Source organism: Patagioenas fasciata, chromosome 7 (assembly GCF_037038585.1).
Source record: "Patagioenas fasciata isolate bPatFas1 chromosome 7, bPatFas1.hap1, whole genome shotgun sequence".
In the NCBI taxonomy this organism is placed as follows: domain Eukaryota; kingdom Metazoa; phylum Chordata; class Aves; order Columbiformes; family Columbidae; genus Patagioenas; species Patagioenas fasciata.
In genome coordinates this window covers 24,987,918-25,007,492 of record NC_092526.1, presented here as the reverse complement: position 1 = coordinate 25,007,492, position 19,575 = coordinate 24,987,918, and the positions used below count along the sequence as shown (strand labels likewise).

Genomic DNA, 19,575 nt, shown 5'->3' with positions numbered 1-19,575 from the left:
TACTCTCCATTTTCTCATTCTGTGTTATTACAGAGGCTCCGAAAGTCTTCCTTGCTGCAAACCTGCAGTCTGGCCTTGAGGTGAAGAGAGGTGATGAGATCATACTTGAGGCACATATTTCAGGGTCACCTTACCCATCTATCACTTGGCTGAGGAATGATGAAATTGTCAGACCAGAGGAAATAAAAAAGAGGGTAACAACTTATACAAGGAAGAAGAAGGGTGAAGCTGAAGAAGAGGAACCTTTCCAACTTTCACTGCCAGAACGCATGAGTATTGACAACCATAAAGAAGGAGAGTCTATACTATCAGTTCGTGACTCTATCAGAGCTGACCATGGCACATTTACAATTAAAGTGGAAAATGATCATGGTGTTGCAAAAGCCTCATGTGAAGTTAATGTGTTAGGTATGTAATGAATACACTCAAAAACACCTAGTTTTTCGAAATACTGGGTAAGAAGTGCACAAGATGAGTACTCATCATTTTTCATGCTCTACTGACAGATACACCTGGGCCTCCAGTCAACTTTGTATTTGAAGATGTGAGGAAAAATTCTGTCATTTGCAAGTGGGAGCCTCCCCTTGATGATGGTGGAAGCGAAATATTGAACTATGTACTGGAAAAGAAAGACAATACAAAAGCTGAAATGGGCTGGGTCACTGTTAGTTCAACACTAAGGCATTGCAAATTCCATGTAACGAAACTGATTGAAGGAAAGGAATATCTCTTCCGTGTATTTGCTGAAAATAGAGTTGGACCAGGACCACCATGTGTTTCAAAACCAATGACAGCAAAAGATCCTTTCTGTAAGTTTTAATTTTGAACTACAACTTTTTCACATCAGAATAGTGACATTCTCTGTGCTTAATAGACTACTAGTCTTACCAAAAGGAAACCGCTTCAAGTTTGATTACTGATTGCAGTTTCTAAGAAAGAGAGTAGAAGAACTATGAATGAATTTAAATTAGTCATTTCTCATATCTTAATTCTCTTTTAGCTTTGAGTAAGCTCTGAAGAAGAGGGCAATGATGACAAAATTACAATTTTTTTTTCAGCTCCACCAGATCCACCTAATAAGCCTGATGTGCAAGATGCTACCAGCAACAGTATGTTGGTTAAATGGAATGAACCAAAAGACAATGGCAGCCCAATCATAGGATATTGGATTGAGAAACGTGAAATTAATAGTACTCATTGGGCTCGGGTCAACAGAAACCTCGTGAATGCTTTGGAAATAAAAGTTGAAGGACTGCTGGAAGGATTAACTTACATCTTTAGAGTATGTGCTGAAAATGCAGCTGGCCCTGGCAAATTTAGTCCACCATCAGATCCAAAAACTGCACAGGACCCAATAAGTAAGTAGCTTAGAAGAAGCTAATAGCAGACAGGTGACAATGGAATTCATAGCTTTTAACTTTGATTTACACTTATTTACAGTGCCACCTGGTCCACCGATTCCAAGGATTGCTGATACAAGCGCAACTTCTATTGAATTAGAATGGGAACCTCCTGCATATAATGGTGGTGGAGATATCACTGGTTACCATGTATACAAACAACTCATGGGAGTAAATGAGTGGTCTCGTTGCACAGAGAAGCCCATTAAAGTTCGACAGTATACTGTTAAAGAAGTCAGAGAAGGTGCAGACTATAAACTCCGTGTTACTGCACTTAATGCAGCTGGTGAAGGACCGCCTGGTGAAACCGAACCTGTAACAGTTGCAGAACCTAAAGGTATTGTAATTGTAGTATTTTCAAGAAATTTCCAGCTACCTGAAAGATGTTTTGGAATCTCTCCCTTAAACTAATGAACTGTTTCTCTCTCTTCTGCAGAGCCTCCCACTGTTGAGCTGGATGTTTCTGTCAAAGCAGGCATTCAGATCATGGCTGGGCAAACTCTTAAAATTCCTGCTACTGTGACAGGACGTCCTACTCCTACCATTGAATGGGCTGTGGAGGAGGGTGAATTAGACAAAGACCGAGTTGTTATTGAAAATGTTGGCACAAAATCTGAGTTAACCATTAAGAATGCATTGAGAAAAGACCATGGAAGATATGTAATTACTGCTACCAATAGCAGTGGTTCCAAATCTGCAGGAACCAGAGTAGAAGTATTTGGTAAGAAAAATATTTTTCTGAAATCAAATGAGAAATTCTTTTGGTAAGATAATATTTGGGCTTTATCCTACTTGTTTGATTTTGTTTTTCAGATGTTCCTGGGCCAGTCCTTGATCTAAAGCCAGTGGTCACAAACAGAAAGATGTGTTTGCTTAACTGGTCTGATCCTGAAGATGATGGTGGCAGTGATATCATAGGCTTCATTGTTGAACGGAAGGATGCCAAAATGCATACATGGAGAGTAGCTATAGACACAGAGAGATCTAAATGTGATATTACAGGTCTAGTTGAAGGGCAGGAATATAAATTCCGTGTTAGTGCCAAGAACAAGTTTGGTACTGGTCCACCAGTTGAAATAGGACCCATTCTTGCAGTTGATCCATTAGGTAAGATGATTAATTTTATGGGGTTTTTTAAAATAATTTCTTATTATAGGCTAATAAACCAGTATTGTTGTGTGGATTGCTTTCTATACAGAAAGTGCATTCACTTTTCTACTACATGGATAAGGCAGCTGCCTTAGATTAATTGCTTCAGTCAGAACTGAATCAGTTCTGTAAAACTAATGTGAATCTTTATGTAACAAAATACTGATATCTAATGAGACGCTACTTGTTGCCTTTTTATCCACATACATGAGAAATTTTGTACTATCCGTAACCATCCTCAAATACTTTGCATGCAAAAGCTATGGCCTTAAACAACCAGAGCTACTGTATGGATATGATTAAAAATTCTCTTAATTTTTAAACTTTTTTTTCATTATGATTTATCTATGTTAATAGGTCCTCCAACAGCACCTGAGAGGTTCATGTACACAGAGAGGACAAAGTCAACTATTACACTGGATTGGAAGCCTCCGCGTAGTGATGGTGGCAGCCCTATTTTAGGATATATTGTTGAGAAGAGGAGACATGATTCAAAAGACTATGAAAGAGTTAATGCAAGGCTCTGTCCAAAAACATCTCTTCTCGTTGAAAAACTTGATGAACTTCATATGTATGAATTCCGTGTCAAAGCTGTCAATGCTATTGGAGAAAGTGAACCATCATTGCCACTCAATGTAGTTATACAAGATGATGAAGGTATATCTGCTTTAAAGAAATCCATACAAATATCTCCAGAACACTGTAAGGAAATTTCTCTGTTTCATCTTCACTCTGACATTTTTCTTCTTGTTTTCAGTACCTCCAACTGTAACACTACGCTTGGCTGTGAGAGGAGATACAATCAAAGTGATGTCAGGAGAACCAGTTAATATTCCTGCTGATGTGACAGGTCTGCCAATGCCAAAGATTGAGTGGGACAAGAATGAAGTTTTAATTGACCAAACATCCAGTGCACTTAAGATAACCAAGGAAGAAGTATCTAGAAGTGAGGCAAAAACTGAACTTATCCTGCCTGCAGCAGTGAGGGCTGATAAAGGCACTTACACTGTGAGAGCTACCAATCGTCTTGGCACTGCATTTCGCAATGTGCATGTTGAAGTGTATGGTAAGGATGTGACATTTTAATAAAATGACAGCTAATAAAATGCTTTTTTCCTTTTTCTTAATGTAATTCTATGCTCTGTTGCTTTCATACAGATCGTCCTTCTCCACCAAGAAACCTTGCTGTTTCTGATATTAAAGCAGAATCATGCTATTTAACATGGGATGCACCTCTTGATAATGGTGGCAGTGAAATTACACATTACATTATTGAGAAACGTGATGCTGGTAGGAAGAAATCTGAGTGGGAAGAAGTCTCCAAAAGTGCTGTTGAGAGAAGATTTGGGGTAATTTATAAAACAACTTTCTTACATACTTTAGTATGCATAAAATACAACAATAGTACTAATGAAAACTGCTACTTGCATAAATACCAGTGCTCATGCTCTGTTTAGACTCCAGAATTACTGGAGGAATGTTACCTGTCCATGTATGTGTGTTTTCCTCATGTAACAAAACAAAAGAAATGGTTCTCTCTTGCTACTTAACTTAATCTCAGCTGAGTTTAGAAGACATCTTTCTTTCAGTTTCCCAGCATTATACATAGCCTTACCACATGCAAAAACAAACATGAAGACATTTTTATTTATGTTTTGTCCTATGCACTTGAAATAAGAATACCGTTAGGGTATTACATATAGCTGTGTAGTCCATAAACAGAGGTATATCAATGAGATTCCAAGACAGAATTTAAAGTGAAAACTGCTGCATAACTTCAAATAAGTTTATTCTGTAAGTAGCCAAGTATTGATTTAACTCTTATTTTTCAGGTATGGAATCTTGAAACAGATGGGAAATATCAATTTAGAGTCCGGGCTGCAAACAAATATGGAATAAGTGATGAATGCCTCTCAGAAAAAGTTGTTATTAAGAATCCGTATGGCCTTCCTGGACCTCCTGGAAAGCCTAAAATTTTAGATCGCACCAGATCATCAATGCTAGTGACCTGGGAGCCTCCTTTGGACAATGGTGGCAGCCCAATAACTGGCTATTGGTTGGAGAAGAGAGAGGTGGGAGGCGTCTACTGGTCACGTGTTAACAGGGCTCCAGTAACAAAACCATCAGTAAAAGGTCTAGAGTACAATGTGCTTCGTTTGATTGAAGGTGTTGAATACCAGTTTAGAGTTATGGCTGAAAATCTTGCTGGAATTGGCCCTCCCAGTGAACCATCGGATCCTGCCTTAGCAGCAGATCCCATATGTAAGTATATAAATTGTATTACTATTTTTAAGGGCTATATCACACCAGAACCAAATGTGCTACTACTATTTCTCTTGAATTTAATGCAATTAATCCAATGCCTTGTTTTCATTAAATCAAAAACAATATCTTGACACAAAGTAGTTTGCTGATTTGCTGGTTTTCACCATTTTAAAAATAATTATCTTTATTTTTTTACATCTTTTATGAGCCTTAAACTGTGATTACACCATTGCCAATTAAACTTGAAATCAGAATCAGATTTTTATATTACTGTTTTTCTTTGCTGTTAATGAGTTCAATCTCTATGCTTTGTACCTTAAGTATCCTTTAATAATATATGTAGTGTATGTAATTAGTATGCATGTTCTAGGATTGTACACTCTATGTATGACAGAAGAAAATGAAAATACTTTCATTCTTCTAGAAACTATTCAGAAAAATAGGCAGGCACTAACTCTCAGGTAATTTTTACTTGCTCTTGTTTTACAAGTTGTGCCTGGTCCACCATCTTGCCCAGAGGTCAAAGACAAAACTAAATCATCTGTAGCTCTTGCATGGAAACCTCCACAAAAGGATGGTGGCAGTCCTATAAAAGGATATATTGTTGAAATGCAAGATGAAGGTAGTACTGACTGGAAGAAGGTGAATGAAGGAGACAAACTCTTTCCTACTTGTGAATGCGTTATTCCCAACTTGAAAGAGCTCAGAAAATACCGATTTAGAGTGAAAGCTGTAAATGCTGCCGGAGAATCAGAACCAAGTCCTGCAACATCAGAAATACCTGTTCAAGATATTCTAGGTAACTATCCTGGGAATAATATAATATAGGTATAATATTTATACATAAATGTTACGTACTGCTGTGAATGTTCAAGCAAAATGCCAGGCAAGCCAAAAATAAAACAGAACAAACAATTATGCAGAACTGTAACAAGAGATTGACACACAGTTTTGAAATTGTCATGATGACCATTACCAGGGCAGGATCCATTAGAAAACTGATGAGTACCTGCAGTCATACTAAGGAAATAACATGTATTTTATGAAGAAATGACTATTTTTTCTGTTTGTATAGTTTCCAGCTTCCTTTTTGCACACCCAACTTTTCTCACATAAACTTGCATTCTGCATGTGTGTGTTTGGTTTTAGCTCAGTGCTGACATAAATTTAGTTTCAGTAGCTCTTAAAATTTACATATTAAAATATTTTTGCAGAGGAACCAGATATATTCCTTGATCTTGGAGCACAGGATTTCCTCTCTTGTCGTGCTGGCACAACAATTAAAATCCCAGCTGTTATCAAGGGTCGTCCAGTTCCAAAAACATTTTGGGAGTTTGAAGGAAAAGCAAAGATAACAGCAAAGGTTAGTAAAAGCTTTTTTCTGCGTGTGTTTCTAGACATTTAAGCCTGTGCCCTTTTATGTTTACATTATTTCCCTTTGTTTATAGGAGGGAGGTCATAATGTGCCTGAAGAAGCTCAGGTAAAGCAACCAATTTTTGTAACTTTAGTATTGTTGCATTTTTCATACATAAATATTTAAAGTTGATCTATAACTTTATAACTCTTCCTTTCTGTAATACACAGCTGGAAGCAACTGATACGCGTTCAGTGATTATCATCCCTGAATGCAACAGAAGTCATTCTGGACGATACAGTATTACAGCAAAGAACAAAGCAGGACAAAAAACTGCGCATGTCAGAGTTAACGTGCTTGGTATGGCTTATACATATTGCAGTGTTCAAGCACTAAGTTTTAGTCTTATTTTTCTACATGCTTTTGTAAAATTGTTTCTGTTGTGCTTTTACCTTAACAGATGTCCCAGGTCCACCGAAAGACCTAAAAGTAAGTGATATCACAAGAGGTAGTTGTAAACTTTCATGGAAGATGCCAGATGATGATGGTGGAGATAGAATCAGAGGCTACGTTATAGAGAAAAGAACTATTGATGGGAAGGCCTGGACTAAAGTCAATGCAAACTGTGGGAGTACTTCCTTTGTTGTGCCTGATCTCATATCTGGCCAAGAGTATTTCTTCCGAGTACGTGCGGAAAACCGTTTTGGTGTTGGCCCTCCTGCAGAAACCATCCAACGGACCACAGCCAGGGATCCAATCCGTAAGTGAAATAGAAGTCAAACCAATTCTTTAAAATCAGACAGTACTGTACAGTGGATTTATTCACATTTCTGTTTTGTTTCTGAAGATCCTCCTGATCCACCTATTAAACTAAAGATTGGCCTTGTAACCAAGAACACTGTGAGTCTGACATGGAAACCACCAAAGAACGATGGTGGGGCTCCTGTTACACATTATAATGTTGAATGTCTGCGCTGGGATCGTACTGGAGAAGTGAAAGAGACTTGGAAGCAATGCAATAGACGTGATGTAGAGGAAACAAAGTTTACTGTTGAGGATCTTGTAGAAGGTGGAGAATATGAATTCAGAGTCAAAGCTGTAAATATAGCAGGTCCTAGTAGGCCTTCAGCCACAGTTGGACCACTTGTTGTCAAAGACCAGACATGTAAGTACTAACTGATACCAGTAGATACAAATTCAATTTTAAAATTATGAACTATTTTTTCATGTTAATTTTTTTAACATTTCATTGTAGGCCCACCATCTATTGAACTCAAAGAATTTATGGAGGTTGAAGAAGGAACAGATGTTAACATTGTGGCCAAGATAAAGGGTGTACCCTTCCCCACATTAACATGGCTAAAAGCTTCTCCAAAGAAACCAGACGACAAAAAAGCAGTGCCGTATGATCAACATGTCAACAAGATTGTTGGCGAAGATACTTGCACTTTATTGATTCAACAGTCTCGCAGAAGTGATACAGGCTTATATACCATAACAGCCGTAAATAATCTGGGAACTGCTTCAAAGGAGATGAGACTAAATGTTTTGGGTAGATATCAATAACGCTTATGCATTGCATAAATTAATAGCATTCATGTGATACTTTATTTTAATAACATTTGAATTAATTCTTCTTTATAAAAATGTATCTTTTAGGCCGTCCTGGACCTCCAGTAGGACCTATTAAATTTGAATCCATTTTGGCTGATAAAATGACAATATCATGGCTTCCTCCATTAGATGATGGTGGTTCTAAGATTACAAACTATGTTATAGAGAAAAAAGAAGCAAATAGGAGGACATGGGTGCCAGTTACTAATGAACCTAAGGAATGCTTATTCACTGTTCCCAAGTTGATGGAAGGCCATGAATACGTGTTCCGCATTATGGCACAAAACAAATATGGTATTGGAGAACCTTTGGATAGTGAACCAGAAACAGCACGAAACCTTTTCAGTAAGTAGGAACATGCTTTCAAATGGTGTAAGTTGTTTTCATACACTGGTATATGTGCGACACCTTTTAAATACCATTATTACTTTTCTCAATTTAAGTAAATTTTCTAGAATGGCTTGAAGGGTTTTAGCATTAGTAGGTAGTTCTTAAAAACATGTGTACTTTTCTCCCACCTTGTTATATTTTAAAATACAATTTCAAGGAGTTTTAAGATTTGACTATGCAAGTAAAGGTTTGTCTGATAAGATTCATGTAATTCTGTTGTGTTTGAGACATTATTGACCTCATAGATCAGGAAGAGACAATTTTCTGCCTTCAGTTTTGAAAGAGAAATTAGGAAGGGTAGCTCTGATGTAGAAGGAGTGTTAGGCTGGCAAGAGAAAATCATTGTTAAAACATTGAAGGGCACTGAAATGAGGTAGTGATCCAGGAAGGCGAGAAAGACTAATCTATGACAATTGTTATTTGAAGGAAAGACAGTTTATGTTTCACGGAAGTATGTGTACCTGAACAGAGATGGGAAGGTGAATGAGGGGAGGCATCTCGTTCAGATAGGTCACCACCTGATCCAACTGTGACCATGTGCATAGCTCTGTTTTGCACTCTTATCTCCATCTTCCTTAAGCTTCTTTTTTTTTTTTTTTAACACTATGTGTGAATATTTTTTTCCCCAGCTGTTCCTGGACCTTGTGACAAGCCAACAGTTAGCAGTATAACACGTGACTCAATGACTGTAAACTGGGAAGAACCAGAACATGATGGTGGCTCTCCTATTACTGGTTACTGGTTGGAACGCAAAGAGACTACTGGAAAGAGGTGGACCAGGGTTAACCGTGACCCTATCAAACCTATGACACTGGGGGTTTCATACAAAGTTACAGGTCTTATTGAAGGCTCTGAATATCAGTTCCGTGTTTCAGCTATCAATGCAGCTGGTGTTGGTCCACCAAGCATGCCATCTGATCCAGCAATTGCTAGAGATCCTATTGGTAAATGTTTTACATTCCTATTTTTGAATTTGAAAGTATTCAAATAAGAATATAGAACATATTGTTATGGTGTAATGGTATGATGATATTTTTCAGCCCCACCTGGCCCTCCTATTCCAAAAGTTACTGATTGGACAAAGTCTTCTGTAGACTTGGAGTGGACTCCACCACTAAAGGATGGTGGTTCTAGGGTCACTGGCTACATTGTCGAGTATAAAGAGGAAGGAAAGGAAGAATGGGAACGGGTAGGTGGAAAACTCTCTGTGTGTCTATCAAAAGAAGTCCCTCCACAAAACATATTTTTTAGAAATTTTCACTCTGCAAGTTATTTTCTAAAAGTTCACATTTTTGCACCATAATTATCTTCAGATGTTTTAAATATAAGATTAAATGTAAAAGTCAGTAATTGCTGCTCCACAACATCATGTTAACTTCACAGTTTCCTAAACTTATAATTTTTAAATTTCTGTTTAAAGGTGTGAAAAAATATGTAGGTAATTTGTGATAAAATAACATAACACAAGACCAAGTTAGAAGTGGCACAAAAGTAGGTGTCACTGGTATAAGACTATGCCAAATCACTTGCAACTACTATGTATGTACATATCTCAACTTTTTTCAATAGTGCGTAACTATTGTTTGTGGTTTTTTTTTCAAGAATGCATTACTGAATTTTGTTTTTCAATAATGCATTATGGAAAATTTAACTGATGCATACCTTAGCTATTTTTTATATGTTCCTAAACATTTGGGTGCTTTTAAGTAATACCTAGATTTCCTGCACTGTTTCCAATTAAACAGGCTTCATATTAGGGTTTAAAAATAATTCCTTTTTTCTGCCATTCTCACTTATATGAGTTTACTTGTCCAATAATACATGTAATGCTTCTGAGAGCACAGACTATAGTAATTGCAGCAATATCCATGTCTGTTAGAATTATCAAAAATTAGAATATTCAGAATAGCTACTATGTCCATGTCCTGTATTTCTTTACACAGATTCTGAAGAATTCTGTGTAAGTGAGATCCACATAGGCTTGAGACTGTTTTGTGCTTGCAAATCTGGAACAACATCTGGTTTAAGATTTGTTTCAAACATCACAAAGAAATTTATGATACCTTGATGTTAGCTGACGTTATAATATTTTTTTCCAGGTAAAAGATAAAGAAATTCGAGGAACCAAGTTTGTTGTGGCAGGATTAAAAGAAGGATGCTTTTACAAATTTAGAGTTAGAGCAGTGAATGCTGCTGGCATTGGAGAGCCTGGAGAAGTTACAGACATTATTGAAATGAAAGACAGAATTGGTATTTATCATTTACACTTTTAGTACTTCTAAGTCAAAGTGAGAAAAAAAAACCTTATTAATTGAATTTTTTGTTTAACTCCAACAGTGGCTCCTGATATTAATTTGGATGCAAGTGTCAGGGACAGAATTGTTGTTCATGCTGGAGGAGTAATTCGGATCATAGCATATGTCTCAGGAAAACCACCTCCAACAGTGACTTGGAGCAGGGATGACCAAGCTTTACCAGAAGAAGCCAAAATTGAAGAAACAGCTATTAGTTCTTCTTTGGTCATCAAAAATTGCAAAAGGAGCCACCAGGGTATATACACTCTTCTTGCTAAAAATGATGGCGGCGAGAGAAAGAAGACTATTATTGTTGATGTGCTAGGTAAATAACAACTAAGTCCTTGTGAACAAGTAACATTTCTAACATGCAGCTTGTATACTTAAATACTCCATTTCTTCTTTGCTTTCAGATGTACCAGGCCCAGTTGGAATGCCATTCCTTACCGAGAACCTAACCAGTGACTCATGTAAATTGACATGGTTTACTCCAGAAGATGATGGTGGTTCTCCTATTACCAACTATATAATTGAAAAACGTGAATCTGACCATAGAGCTTGGACTCCAGTAAGCTACACAGTTACAAGACAGAATGCTACTGTTCAGGGACTCACTGAAGGCAAAGCCTACTTTTTCCGAATTGCAGCTGAGAATATAATTGGCATGGGTCCATTCACAGAGACAACAAAAGAAATTGTCATTAGAGATCCAATAAGTAAGTATATTTTTGAGTTTGGATTACTGTCATGTGAGATGAATATGCAGAAAAATGCATTTACCGTATTTTTTTGTTTACTCACAGCTGTTCCTGACCGTCCAGAAGACCTGGAAGTAAAAGCAGTTACCAAGAACTCTGTTACATTAACTTGGAACCCTCCAAAATATAATGGAGGCTCAGATATCACCATGTATGTTCTAGAGAGCCGTCTCATTGGAAAAGAGAAATTCCACAGAGTTACGAAGGAGAAAATGCTTGATAGGAAATACACTGTAGAAGGCTTGAAAGAGGGTGACACCTACGAGTATCGTGTGAGTGCTTGCAATATTGTGGGGCAAGGCAAGCCATCATTTTGCACAAAACCAATCACGTGCAAGGATGAAATTGGTATGTATCTTTTTTCATAATTGTTTTGAAAACAGTGATTAAATTTCCTGATTCCTTTTTCTTATTAGTATCTCTGACATTCGTGGGCATTGTGTTTTTCAATATTGTCTTTCAGCTCCTCCAACACTTGACCTTGACTTTAGAGACAAGCTTATTGTTCGGGTTGGTGAAGCTTTCAGCCTGACAGGACGTTACTCAGGCAAGCCTGCACCAAAGGTTACTTGGCTAAAGGATGATATTGTTGTGAAAGATGATGACCGTATAAAGATCAAGACAACTCCTACAACTCTTTGCCTGGGGATACGAAAATCTGTCCGTGAAGACTCAGGCAAATACTGTGTTACTGTAGAGAACAGCACAGGATCAAGAAAAGGATTTTGTCAAGTTAATGTTGTTGGTAGGTTTTACTTGACAACAAACAGTATTGTATGTGATTTTAGTAGTGATTAGAGTTCATTGAATTATATAAAATGTAAATATTAAAATGTGTTCTTAAATTACAATATTTTGATTTGTTGCATTCTGATTTATTTATATTTTTAAATTTTGAGTACATAGTTAACTCTGGCTTAGTTTATTCAGCATGAATAATTTAATGTCTCTACATATGCCTTTAGAGAATATCAACACTGTAGAAAATGTCGATCACCAAATACCTCATAAGCATTAAGAAATTAAGTCCAGTGAGTCAAACATGTATTAAAGAGGAATGGTCTTGATTTGTTATTAAAACTATGATGCCAGATCTCTAATTTCATAATATATTGAAAGTACCGACACAGTTTAATTTATGTTTTTATGTGACATTCTTATATAAATCACGGGTGTTCTTTATTTTTTCTTAAACAGATCGCCCATCACCTCCAGTAGGCCCAGTTATATTTGATGAAGTTCACAGAGATCACATGGTGGTTTCCTGGAAACCTCCATTAGATGATGGAGGCAGTGAAATTACAAATTACATTATTGAGAAGAGGGATGCACACAGAGACCTGTGGATGCCAGTTACATCTGCCACAGTTAAGACAACCTGCAAAATTCCTAAGCTGCTTGAAGGAAGAGACTATCAAATTCGAATTTATGCTGAAAATCTTTATGGCATAAGTGATCCACTCATCTCTGATGAGATGAAAGCCAAGGACCGCTTCCGTATGTCATTCTTTTCCTATCTTACTTTGATACTTTAATCTTTACTCTGTTTGTAGTGCTCATAAACTCTTTTTTTTTCCTACCCCCCCCAGGTGTTCCTGATGCACCTGAGCAACCAATCATTAAAGATGTCACCAAAGACTCTGCAGTAGTGGTTTGGAATAAACCCTATGATGGAGGCAAGCCAATAACAAACTATATTGTAGAAAAGAAGGAAACAATGGCTACAAGATGGGTCAGAGTTACCAAAGACCCGATTTTCCCCAGTACTCAGTTCAAAGTACCTGACCTTCTCGAAGGCTGTGAATATGAATTCCGTGTTTCAGCAGAAAATGAAATTGGCATTGGTGATCCTAGTCCACCATCAAAGCCAATTTTTGCTAGAGATCCAATTGGTAAAGTATTACATTTCATTTCTCATTGAAATTTTAGTGCACTCTTCATTTCAGCTAGAAAATAATTTTAATAGTTTCCTTTTTTTTTTCCCATTTCTTTTTTTTTTTTTTTTCTTTTTAACAGCAAAACCAAGTCCACCTATTAATCCAGAAGCAGTAGATAAAACTAAAAATTCAGTTGATTTATCTTGGCAACCACCACGCCATGATGGTAATGGCAAGATAATCGGCTACCTTGTTGAGTATCAGAAAGTTGGAGATGAAGAATGGAAAAAGGCCAATCTTGCAGCAGATTCTTGTCCTGAAACAAAATACAAAGTGACTGGCCTTACTGAGGGTTTGACCTATAAGTTCAGGGTCAAGGCAGTCAACGCAGCAGGTGAATCTGAACCAGCCTATGTTCCTGATCCAGTTGAAGTAAAAGACAGACTTGGTGAGTTTAGTAAAAGTCGGATAAGTTTACCTAAGGAGATTTTTTTTTTTTCCTCATTTTCTAAAAACATACCATTTTGATTCCAGAACCTCCTGAGCTGATACTTGATGCTAATATGGCCCGAGAACAGCATGTAAAAGCTGGAGATACCCTAAGACTTAGTGCTGTTATTAAAGGTGTTCCGTTCCCAAAAGTTTCTTGGAAGAAAGAAGATCATGAGGTCTCACCCAAAGCTGATATTGAGGTTACAGGAGTTGGCAGTAAGCTTGAAATTCGTAACACTGTCCATGAAGATGGTGGAATTTACTCCCTGACAGTTGAAAATCCAGCTGGTTCAAAGACTGTCTCAGTAAAAGTTGTTGTCTTAGGTAATCTTTTTGATGTTCTTTTTATATTCCATGTTTTTGTTCTATGATTAGTGATTAAGAAAGAAATCAATGGAAAATATCAATAAACTGAGTCGCAGAAAACACACAGTAGAAAAATGACTAAAAATTAAATTAAATATATTAATTTCTCTTGAGATTTTCTATGTTCTGTAAAAAATGCTTTAGTTATCAAATAAGTAACAGATTCATTTTTTGTCAAATTAGATAAGCCTGGTCCACCCAGAAATCTGAAAATCAGTGAAGTTAGAAGTGATTCTTGCTATCTCACTTGGATGGAACCAGAAGATGATGGCGGCTCTGTCATTACCAACTATGTGGTGGAAAGGAAAGATGTAGCTTCTGCACAGTGGGTAGCCATCTCATCATCCTCCAAGAAACGCAGTCATATCGCTAAATATCTGATGGAAGGCACTCAGTATCTCTTCCGAGTTGCAGCTGAGAATCAGTATGGTAGAGGTCCATATGTGGAAACGCTCAAACCTATTAAAGCTATAGATCCTCTGCGTAAGTGTTTTTGTGGTTTATGATTTGGGGTTTTTTGTGTTGTATTATTTGGCTTTTTTCCTATTGTTCTTGATAATTTTTGAGATTATCTCATTGGTACTAAGGGGAACACGGTACACTGCTACCACAGATAGGTCATTCTAGTAACCATTTTGGTTTTGTATTTTAAAAGATCCTCCAGGGCCACCAAAGAATCTGCATCATGTGGATGTTGACAAGACTGAAGTTTCCCTTGTTTGGAATCGACCAGATCGTGATGGTGGCGCTGAGATAACTGGATATTTGGTGGAATATCAAGAAGATGGCGCAGATGAGTGGACAAAGTTCCAGACAGTACCCATGCTAGAGTGTGTTGTTACAGGCCTACAAAAAGGGAAAATATACAAATTCCGTGTGAGAGCCCAGAACATTGTTGGTCTTAGCCTTCCAGATACAACTATACCAATAGAGTGTCAAGAAAAACTCGGTAATTTTTGTGTGTGTGTGTGTGTCATTTCACTGATTCTTTCTCTCTTTCTTAAAGAATTTTCCCTGAAAAGGTAATTTCTATTTTTCTCCAATTTCAGTACCTCCATCCGTGGACCTAGATGTAAAGTTAATTGAAGGTCTTGTTGTTAAAGCTGGCACCACAGTGAGACTTCCTGCAATTATGAGAGGTGTGCCAGTTCCCACTGCAAAATGGGTTACTGATAGCAGTGAAATTAAATCAGATGGCAGATACAAGATTGAGACTGACAATTATTCAACTGTACTTACCATCAAAGACTGTGTCAGAAAAGATACAGGAGAATATCTACTTACGGTATCTAATGCAGCTGGCAGCAAAACTGTTGCTCTACATCTTACAGTTTTGGATGTTCCTGGCCCACCAACTGGTCCTATTAATATTCTTGAAGTAACACCGGAACATATGGTTATTTCTTGGCGTCCTCCTAAAGATGATGGTGGGAGTCCTATAATAAATTATATTGTTGAGAAGCGTCAATCAAAGAAAGAAACTTGGGGAGTGGTTAGCTCTGGAACAAGTCACACAAAAATTAAGATTCCACGACTGCAGAAAGGCTGCGAATATATTTTCCGTGTTCGAGCAGAAAATAAGATAGGCATTGGTGCACCCCTTGATTCAGAACCAACAGTTGCTAAACATATGTTTGATCCACCATCCCCACCTGGTAAACCAGCTGTTTATGATATTACAGAAAATGCTGCAACAGTGTCTTGGACTCTACCAAAATCTGATGGTGGAACTCCAATAACTGGTTATGTACTTGAACGTCGGGAAGCATCTGGTAAATGGGTGCGTGTCAATAAGGCGCCAATACTTGATATGAAATACAGAGTCACTGGTCTTTTTGAAGGCAACACATATGAATTCAGGGTTTTTGCAGAAAACATGGTGGGCTTAAGCAAACCATCTCCAAGCTCTGATCCAATAAAAGCATCACGTCCTATCACTGTTCCTGGACCACCTATAAATCCAAAATTAAAAGACAAAACCAAAGAAACAGCTGATCTTGTGTGGACAAAGCCTCTCAAAGATGGTGGCAGCCCAATTCTGGGATACATTGTGGAATGTCAGAAAACTGGAACTACACAGTGGAATAGAATCAATAAGGATGAACTCATTAGGCAGTGTGCTTTCAGAGTACCTGGATTAATAGAAGGAAACGAATATAAATTCCGAATAAAAGCTGTCAATATTGTGGGAGAGGGAGAACCAAGAGAACTGGCAGAAGCTGTACTTGCAAAGGATATTCTTTCTCCTCCAGAAATAAACCTTGATGTGACCTGTAGAGACTTAATTACTGTCCGAGTAGGCCAAACAATCCGTATCACTGGTAAAGTAAAAGGCAGGCCAGATCCTGACATAACATGGTCTAAAGATGGCAAAGTACTAGTCCAAGAAAAACGTGTTGAAATAGTCCATGATCTACCTAATGTTGAACTGCAAGTGAAAGAAGCCAAAAGATCTGATCATGGCAAATATATAATAGCAGCTAAGAACACCTGTGGACATGCTCAGGCTTTTGCTGTTGTTAATGTACTTGACAGACCCGGACCATGCCAAAACCTAAAAATAAGCTATGTCACAAAAGATTCTTGTATGATTGCTTGGGAGAGTCCGGTGGATAATGGTGGTTCTGAAATTACAAATTACATAGTAGAGTACCGTCAACCAAACCAGAGGGGATGGTCAATTGTCTCCTCCGATATCACTAAACGATTAGTGAAGGCAAATCTTATAGAGAACCGTGAATACTTCTTCAGAGTTTGTGCAGAAAACAAAATAGGCCCAGGTCCTTGCATTGAGACCAAAACCCCCATACTTGCCATCAATCCCATTGACAAGCCTGGAGAGCCAGAAAATCTTCACATTGCAGAGAAAGGAAAGACATTTGTATATCTGAAATGGAGGAGGCCAGATTATGATGGTGGAAGTCCCAATTTAAGTTACCATGTGGAGAGAAAACTGAAAGAATCAGATGAATGGGAAAGGGTTCACAAAGGCAGCATTAAGGAAACACACTACATGGTAGATAAATGTGTTGAAAATAAGATTTACCAATTCAGAGTTCAAACCAAGAATGAGGCAGGTGAAAGTGACTGGGTAAAAACAGCTGAAGTTGTTGTGAAGGAAGATCTGCAGAAACCAGTGTTAGACTTGAAGTTAAGTGGCGTACTAACTGTGAAAGCAGGTGACCCAATTAGGATTGAGGCTGGAGTCAGAGGAAAACCACAGCCTGAAGTTGTGTGGACAAAAGACAAAGATGCCACAGATCTAACCAGATCTCCAAGAATCACTATTGAAACAACTTCTGACACATCTAAGTTTGTTCTCACAAAATCAAGGCGGACTGATGGTGGGAAATACGTGATAACAGCAACTAACACAGCTGGTAGTTTTGTAGCATACGCTTCTGTTATTGTCTTGGATAAGCCAGGTCCTGTGAGGAACTTGAAAGTCACTGATATTTCGAGTGATAGATGTACTGTTACTTGGGACCCTCCAGAAGATGATGGTGGTTGTGAAATACAGAACTACATCCTGGAAAAATGTGAAAGCAAGCGTATGGTTTGGTCTACATACTCTTCCTCTGTCCTAACAAACTATACAAATGTGACACGCCTCATTGAAGGTAATGAATATATATTCAGAGTTCGTGCAGAGAATAAAATGGGAACTGGTCCACCAACAGAAACACACCCAATTATTGCCAAAACAAAATATGATAGACCTGGACGCCCTGATCCTCCAGATGTCACAAGAGTTAGCAAAGAAGAGATGACTGTAGTTTGGAATCCACCAGAATATGACGGTGGCAAATCAATTACAGGATACATTTTAGAGAAGAAAGAGAAACGATCACTAAGATGGGTTCCTGTTACTAAGAGTGCAATCCCAGAGAGACGCAAGAAGGTTACTAATCTCATCCCTGGTCATGAATACCAGTTCCGCGTCAGTGCCGAAAATGAAGTTGGACTTGGAGAGCCAAGCTTGCCATCAAGACCTGTAGTAGCAAAAGACCCAATAGGTATTGTACCACTGTATTCTACTTTATTTTGGTTTAATGTTAACTTAACAAACTGGTAAATTTCACAACTGTATTCTTAGCTGTAATTTTTATTGTCTTTCAGAACCACCTGGTCCTCCCACAAACTTGAGAGTGGTTGATAGCACAAAGAGTTCCATAACCCTTGGCTGGGGAAAACCAGTGTATGATGGTGGTGCTCCAATTATAGGATATGTTGTGGAAATTAGACCAAAAGTTGAGGGTGCTGATCCTGAAGCAGGATGGAAACGATGCAATGTTGCGGCCCAAGTTATTCATACAGAATTTACAGCCACCAGCCTGGATGAGAAACAATTATATGAGTTCAGAGTTTCTGCCCAAAACCAGGTTGGCCTTGGCCGACCAGCTGAACTGAAAGAAGCTGTGTCCCCCAAAGAAATACTTGGTGAGTTTTCTCATTGTCTTTATGAGTATTTACATAGAATCTTTATTTGCTTTGTGTTTATTTTATTTCACATGCTAATTTTTGCATTTTATTTCTTTATTTTTGTCTTTCAGAACCTCCTGAGATTGAGTTGGATGCAAGCATGAGAAAGTTAGTCACAGTCAGGGCAGGATGCCCTATTAGACTTTTTGCCATTGTTAGGGGTCGCCCAGCACCAAAAGTCACCTGGAGGAGAATGGGTATTGATAACGTGATCAGAAAAGGACAAGTTGATCTAGTTGACACTATGGCCTTCTGTGTCATCCCTGATTCAACACGTGATGACTCAGGCAAATATTCATTGACACTTGTTAATGCAGCTGGAGAAAAGGCTGTATTTGTGAACGTCAGAGTCCTGGGTAAGTAAGGAGAGAAATATCTCTGAACAATTTTTAACTATATTGACTGTTCCTTGCAGAAATTTTTATGATCCCCAGGTGCTACAGTTCTTGAGCACAACTGTATCAGCTAACACTAACTCCCCCTGCATAGAAATCTGTTAGCCCCCTTTAATTTTTACTTACTAAAGAGCAAAAGCATAAATTGAAATTTCTTTACAGATACTCCTGGACCTGTGTCGGACTTCAAGGTTTCAGATGTCACCAAGATGTCATGCCATCTTTCATGGGCACCTCCAGAGAATGATGGTGGTAGTCCAGTGACTCATTACATCTTGCAGAAACGTGAGGCTGACAGGAAGACCTGGGGAACAGTCACTGCAGAACTAAAGAAAACTAGCTTCCAAATAGCTAACCTTGTACCTGGAAATGAATATTTCTTTAGAGTGACAGCAGTAAATGAATATGGGTCAGGTGTTCCAAGTGACATACCCAAACCGGTTTTAGCAACAGATCCCCTAAGTAAGTATGCCTTTTTGCACATTTTATGTTTTTTCTCTTATTTTAATAAGATTTTGCATTTATTGAAAGTTGGTGTTTCAAAATTAGACAATGCTACTAACTGCTCAATGATAAACATAAATATTCATGTGTCAGTTTCTGTCAAATAATAAAAGCTATGAGTATAGTACCTTTGCAATTATTAAGAATTTTGCTCTTTTCCATATTTTCCTTGTTGAGTTAGCATCCAATAATTCAAAATTTATTCAGTAGTCAGAAAATCCTGGAAATTCAATG

At 37.9% G+C, this 19,575-nt stretch overlaps 1 protein-coding gene across 4 annotated transcripts in view; it reads left to right on the top strand.

Moving 5' to 3' along the window:
* Window positions 1-19,575, top strand: part of TTN (titin) — a 246,538-nt gene that overhangs the window by 171,328 nt on the left and 55,635 nt on the right. For all 4 annotated transcript variants that reach the window (XM_071811135.1, XM_071811134.1, XM_071811136.1 and 1 more), the window contains 35 exons: window positions 34-408; window positions 507-809; window positions 1,059-1,358; window positions 1,441-1,737; window positions 1,837-2,121; window positions 2,214-2,507; window positions 2,907-3,206; window positions 3,307-3,615; window positions 3,708-3,898; window positions 4,382-4,811; window positions 5,305-5,613; window positions 6,029-6,177; window positions 6,263-6,295; window positions 6,400-6,529; window positions 6,630-6,929; window positions 7,017-7,334; window positions 7,425-7,721; window positions 7,829-8,128; window positions 8,803-9,117; window positions 9,214-9,362; window positions 10,273-10,423; window positions 10,511-10,792; window positions 10,881-11,183; window positions 11,271-11,573; window positions 11,689-11,970; window positions 12,423-12,722; window positions 12,815-13,117; window positions 13,242-13,550; window positions 13,637-13,918; window positions 14,144-14,443; window positions 14,616-14,909; window positions 15,010-17,976; window positions 18,080-18,400; window positions 18,514-18,798; window positions 19,000-19,299. In XM_071811135.1, the coding sequence (XP_071667236.1) occupies window positions 34-408; window positions 507-809; window positions 1,059-1,358; window positions 1,441-1,737; window positions 1,837-2,121; window positions 2,214-2,507; window positions 2,907-3,206; window positions 3,307-3,615; window positions 3,708-3,898; window positions 4,382-4,811; window positions 5,305-5,613; window positions 6,029-6,177; window positions 6,263-6,295; window positions 6,400-6,529; window positions 6,630-6,929; window positions 7,017-7,334; window positions 7,425-7,721; window positions 7,829-8,128; window positions 8,803-9,117; window positions 9,214-9,362; window positions 10,273-10,423; window positions 10,511-10,792; window positions 10,881-11,183; window positions 11,271-11,573; window positions 11,689-11,970; window positions 12,423-12,722; window positions 12,815-13,117; window positions 13,242-13,550; window positions 13,637-13,918; window positions 14,144-14,443; window positions 14,616-14,909; window positions 15,010-17,976; window positions 18,080-18,400; window positions 18,514-18,798; window positions 19,000-19,299 (12,366 nt within the window). The remainder of the gene's footprint in view (window positions 1-33; window positions 409-506; window positions 810-1,058; window positions 1,359-1,440; window positions 1,738-1,836; window positions 2,122-2,213; window positions 2,508-2,906; window positions 3,207-3,306; window positions 3,616-3,707; window positions 3,899-4,381; window positions 4,812-5,304; window positions 5,614-6,028; window positions 6,178-6,262; window positions 6,296-6,399; window positions 6,530-6,629; window positions 6,930-7,016; window positions 7,335-7,424; window positions 7,722-7,828; window positions 8,129-8,802; window positions 9,118-9,213; window positions 9,363-10,272; window positions 10,424-10,510; window positions 10,793-10,880; window positions 11,184-11,270; window positions 11,574-11,688; window positions 11,971-12,422; window positions 12,723-12,814; window positions 13,118-13,241; window positions 13,551-13,636; window positions 13,919-14,143; window positions 14,444-14,615; window positions 14,910-15,009; window positions 17,977-18,079; window positions 18,401-18,513; window positions 18,799-18,999; window positions 19,300-19,575) is intronic.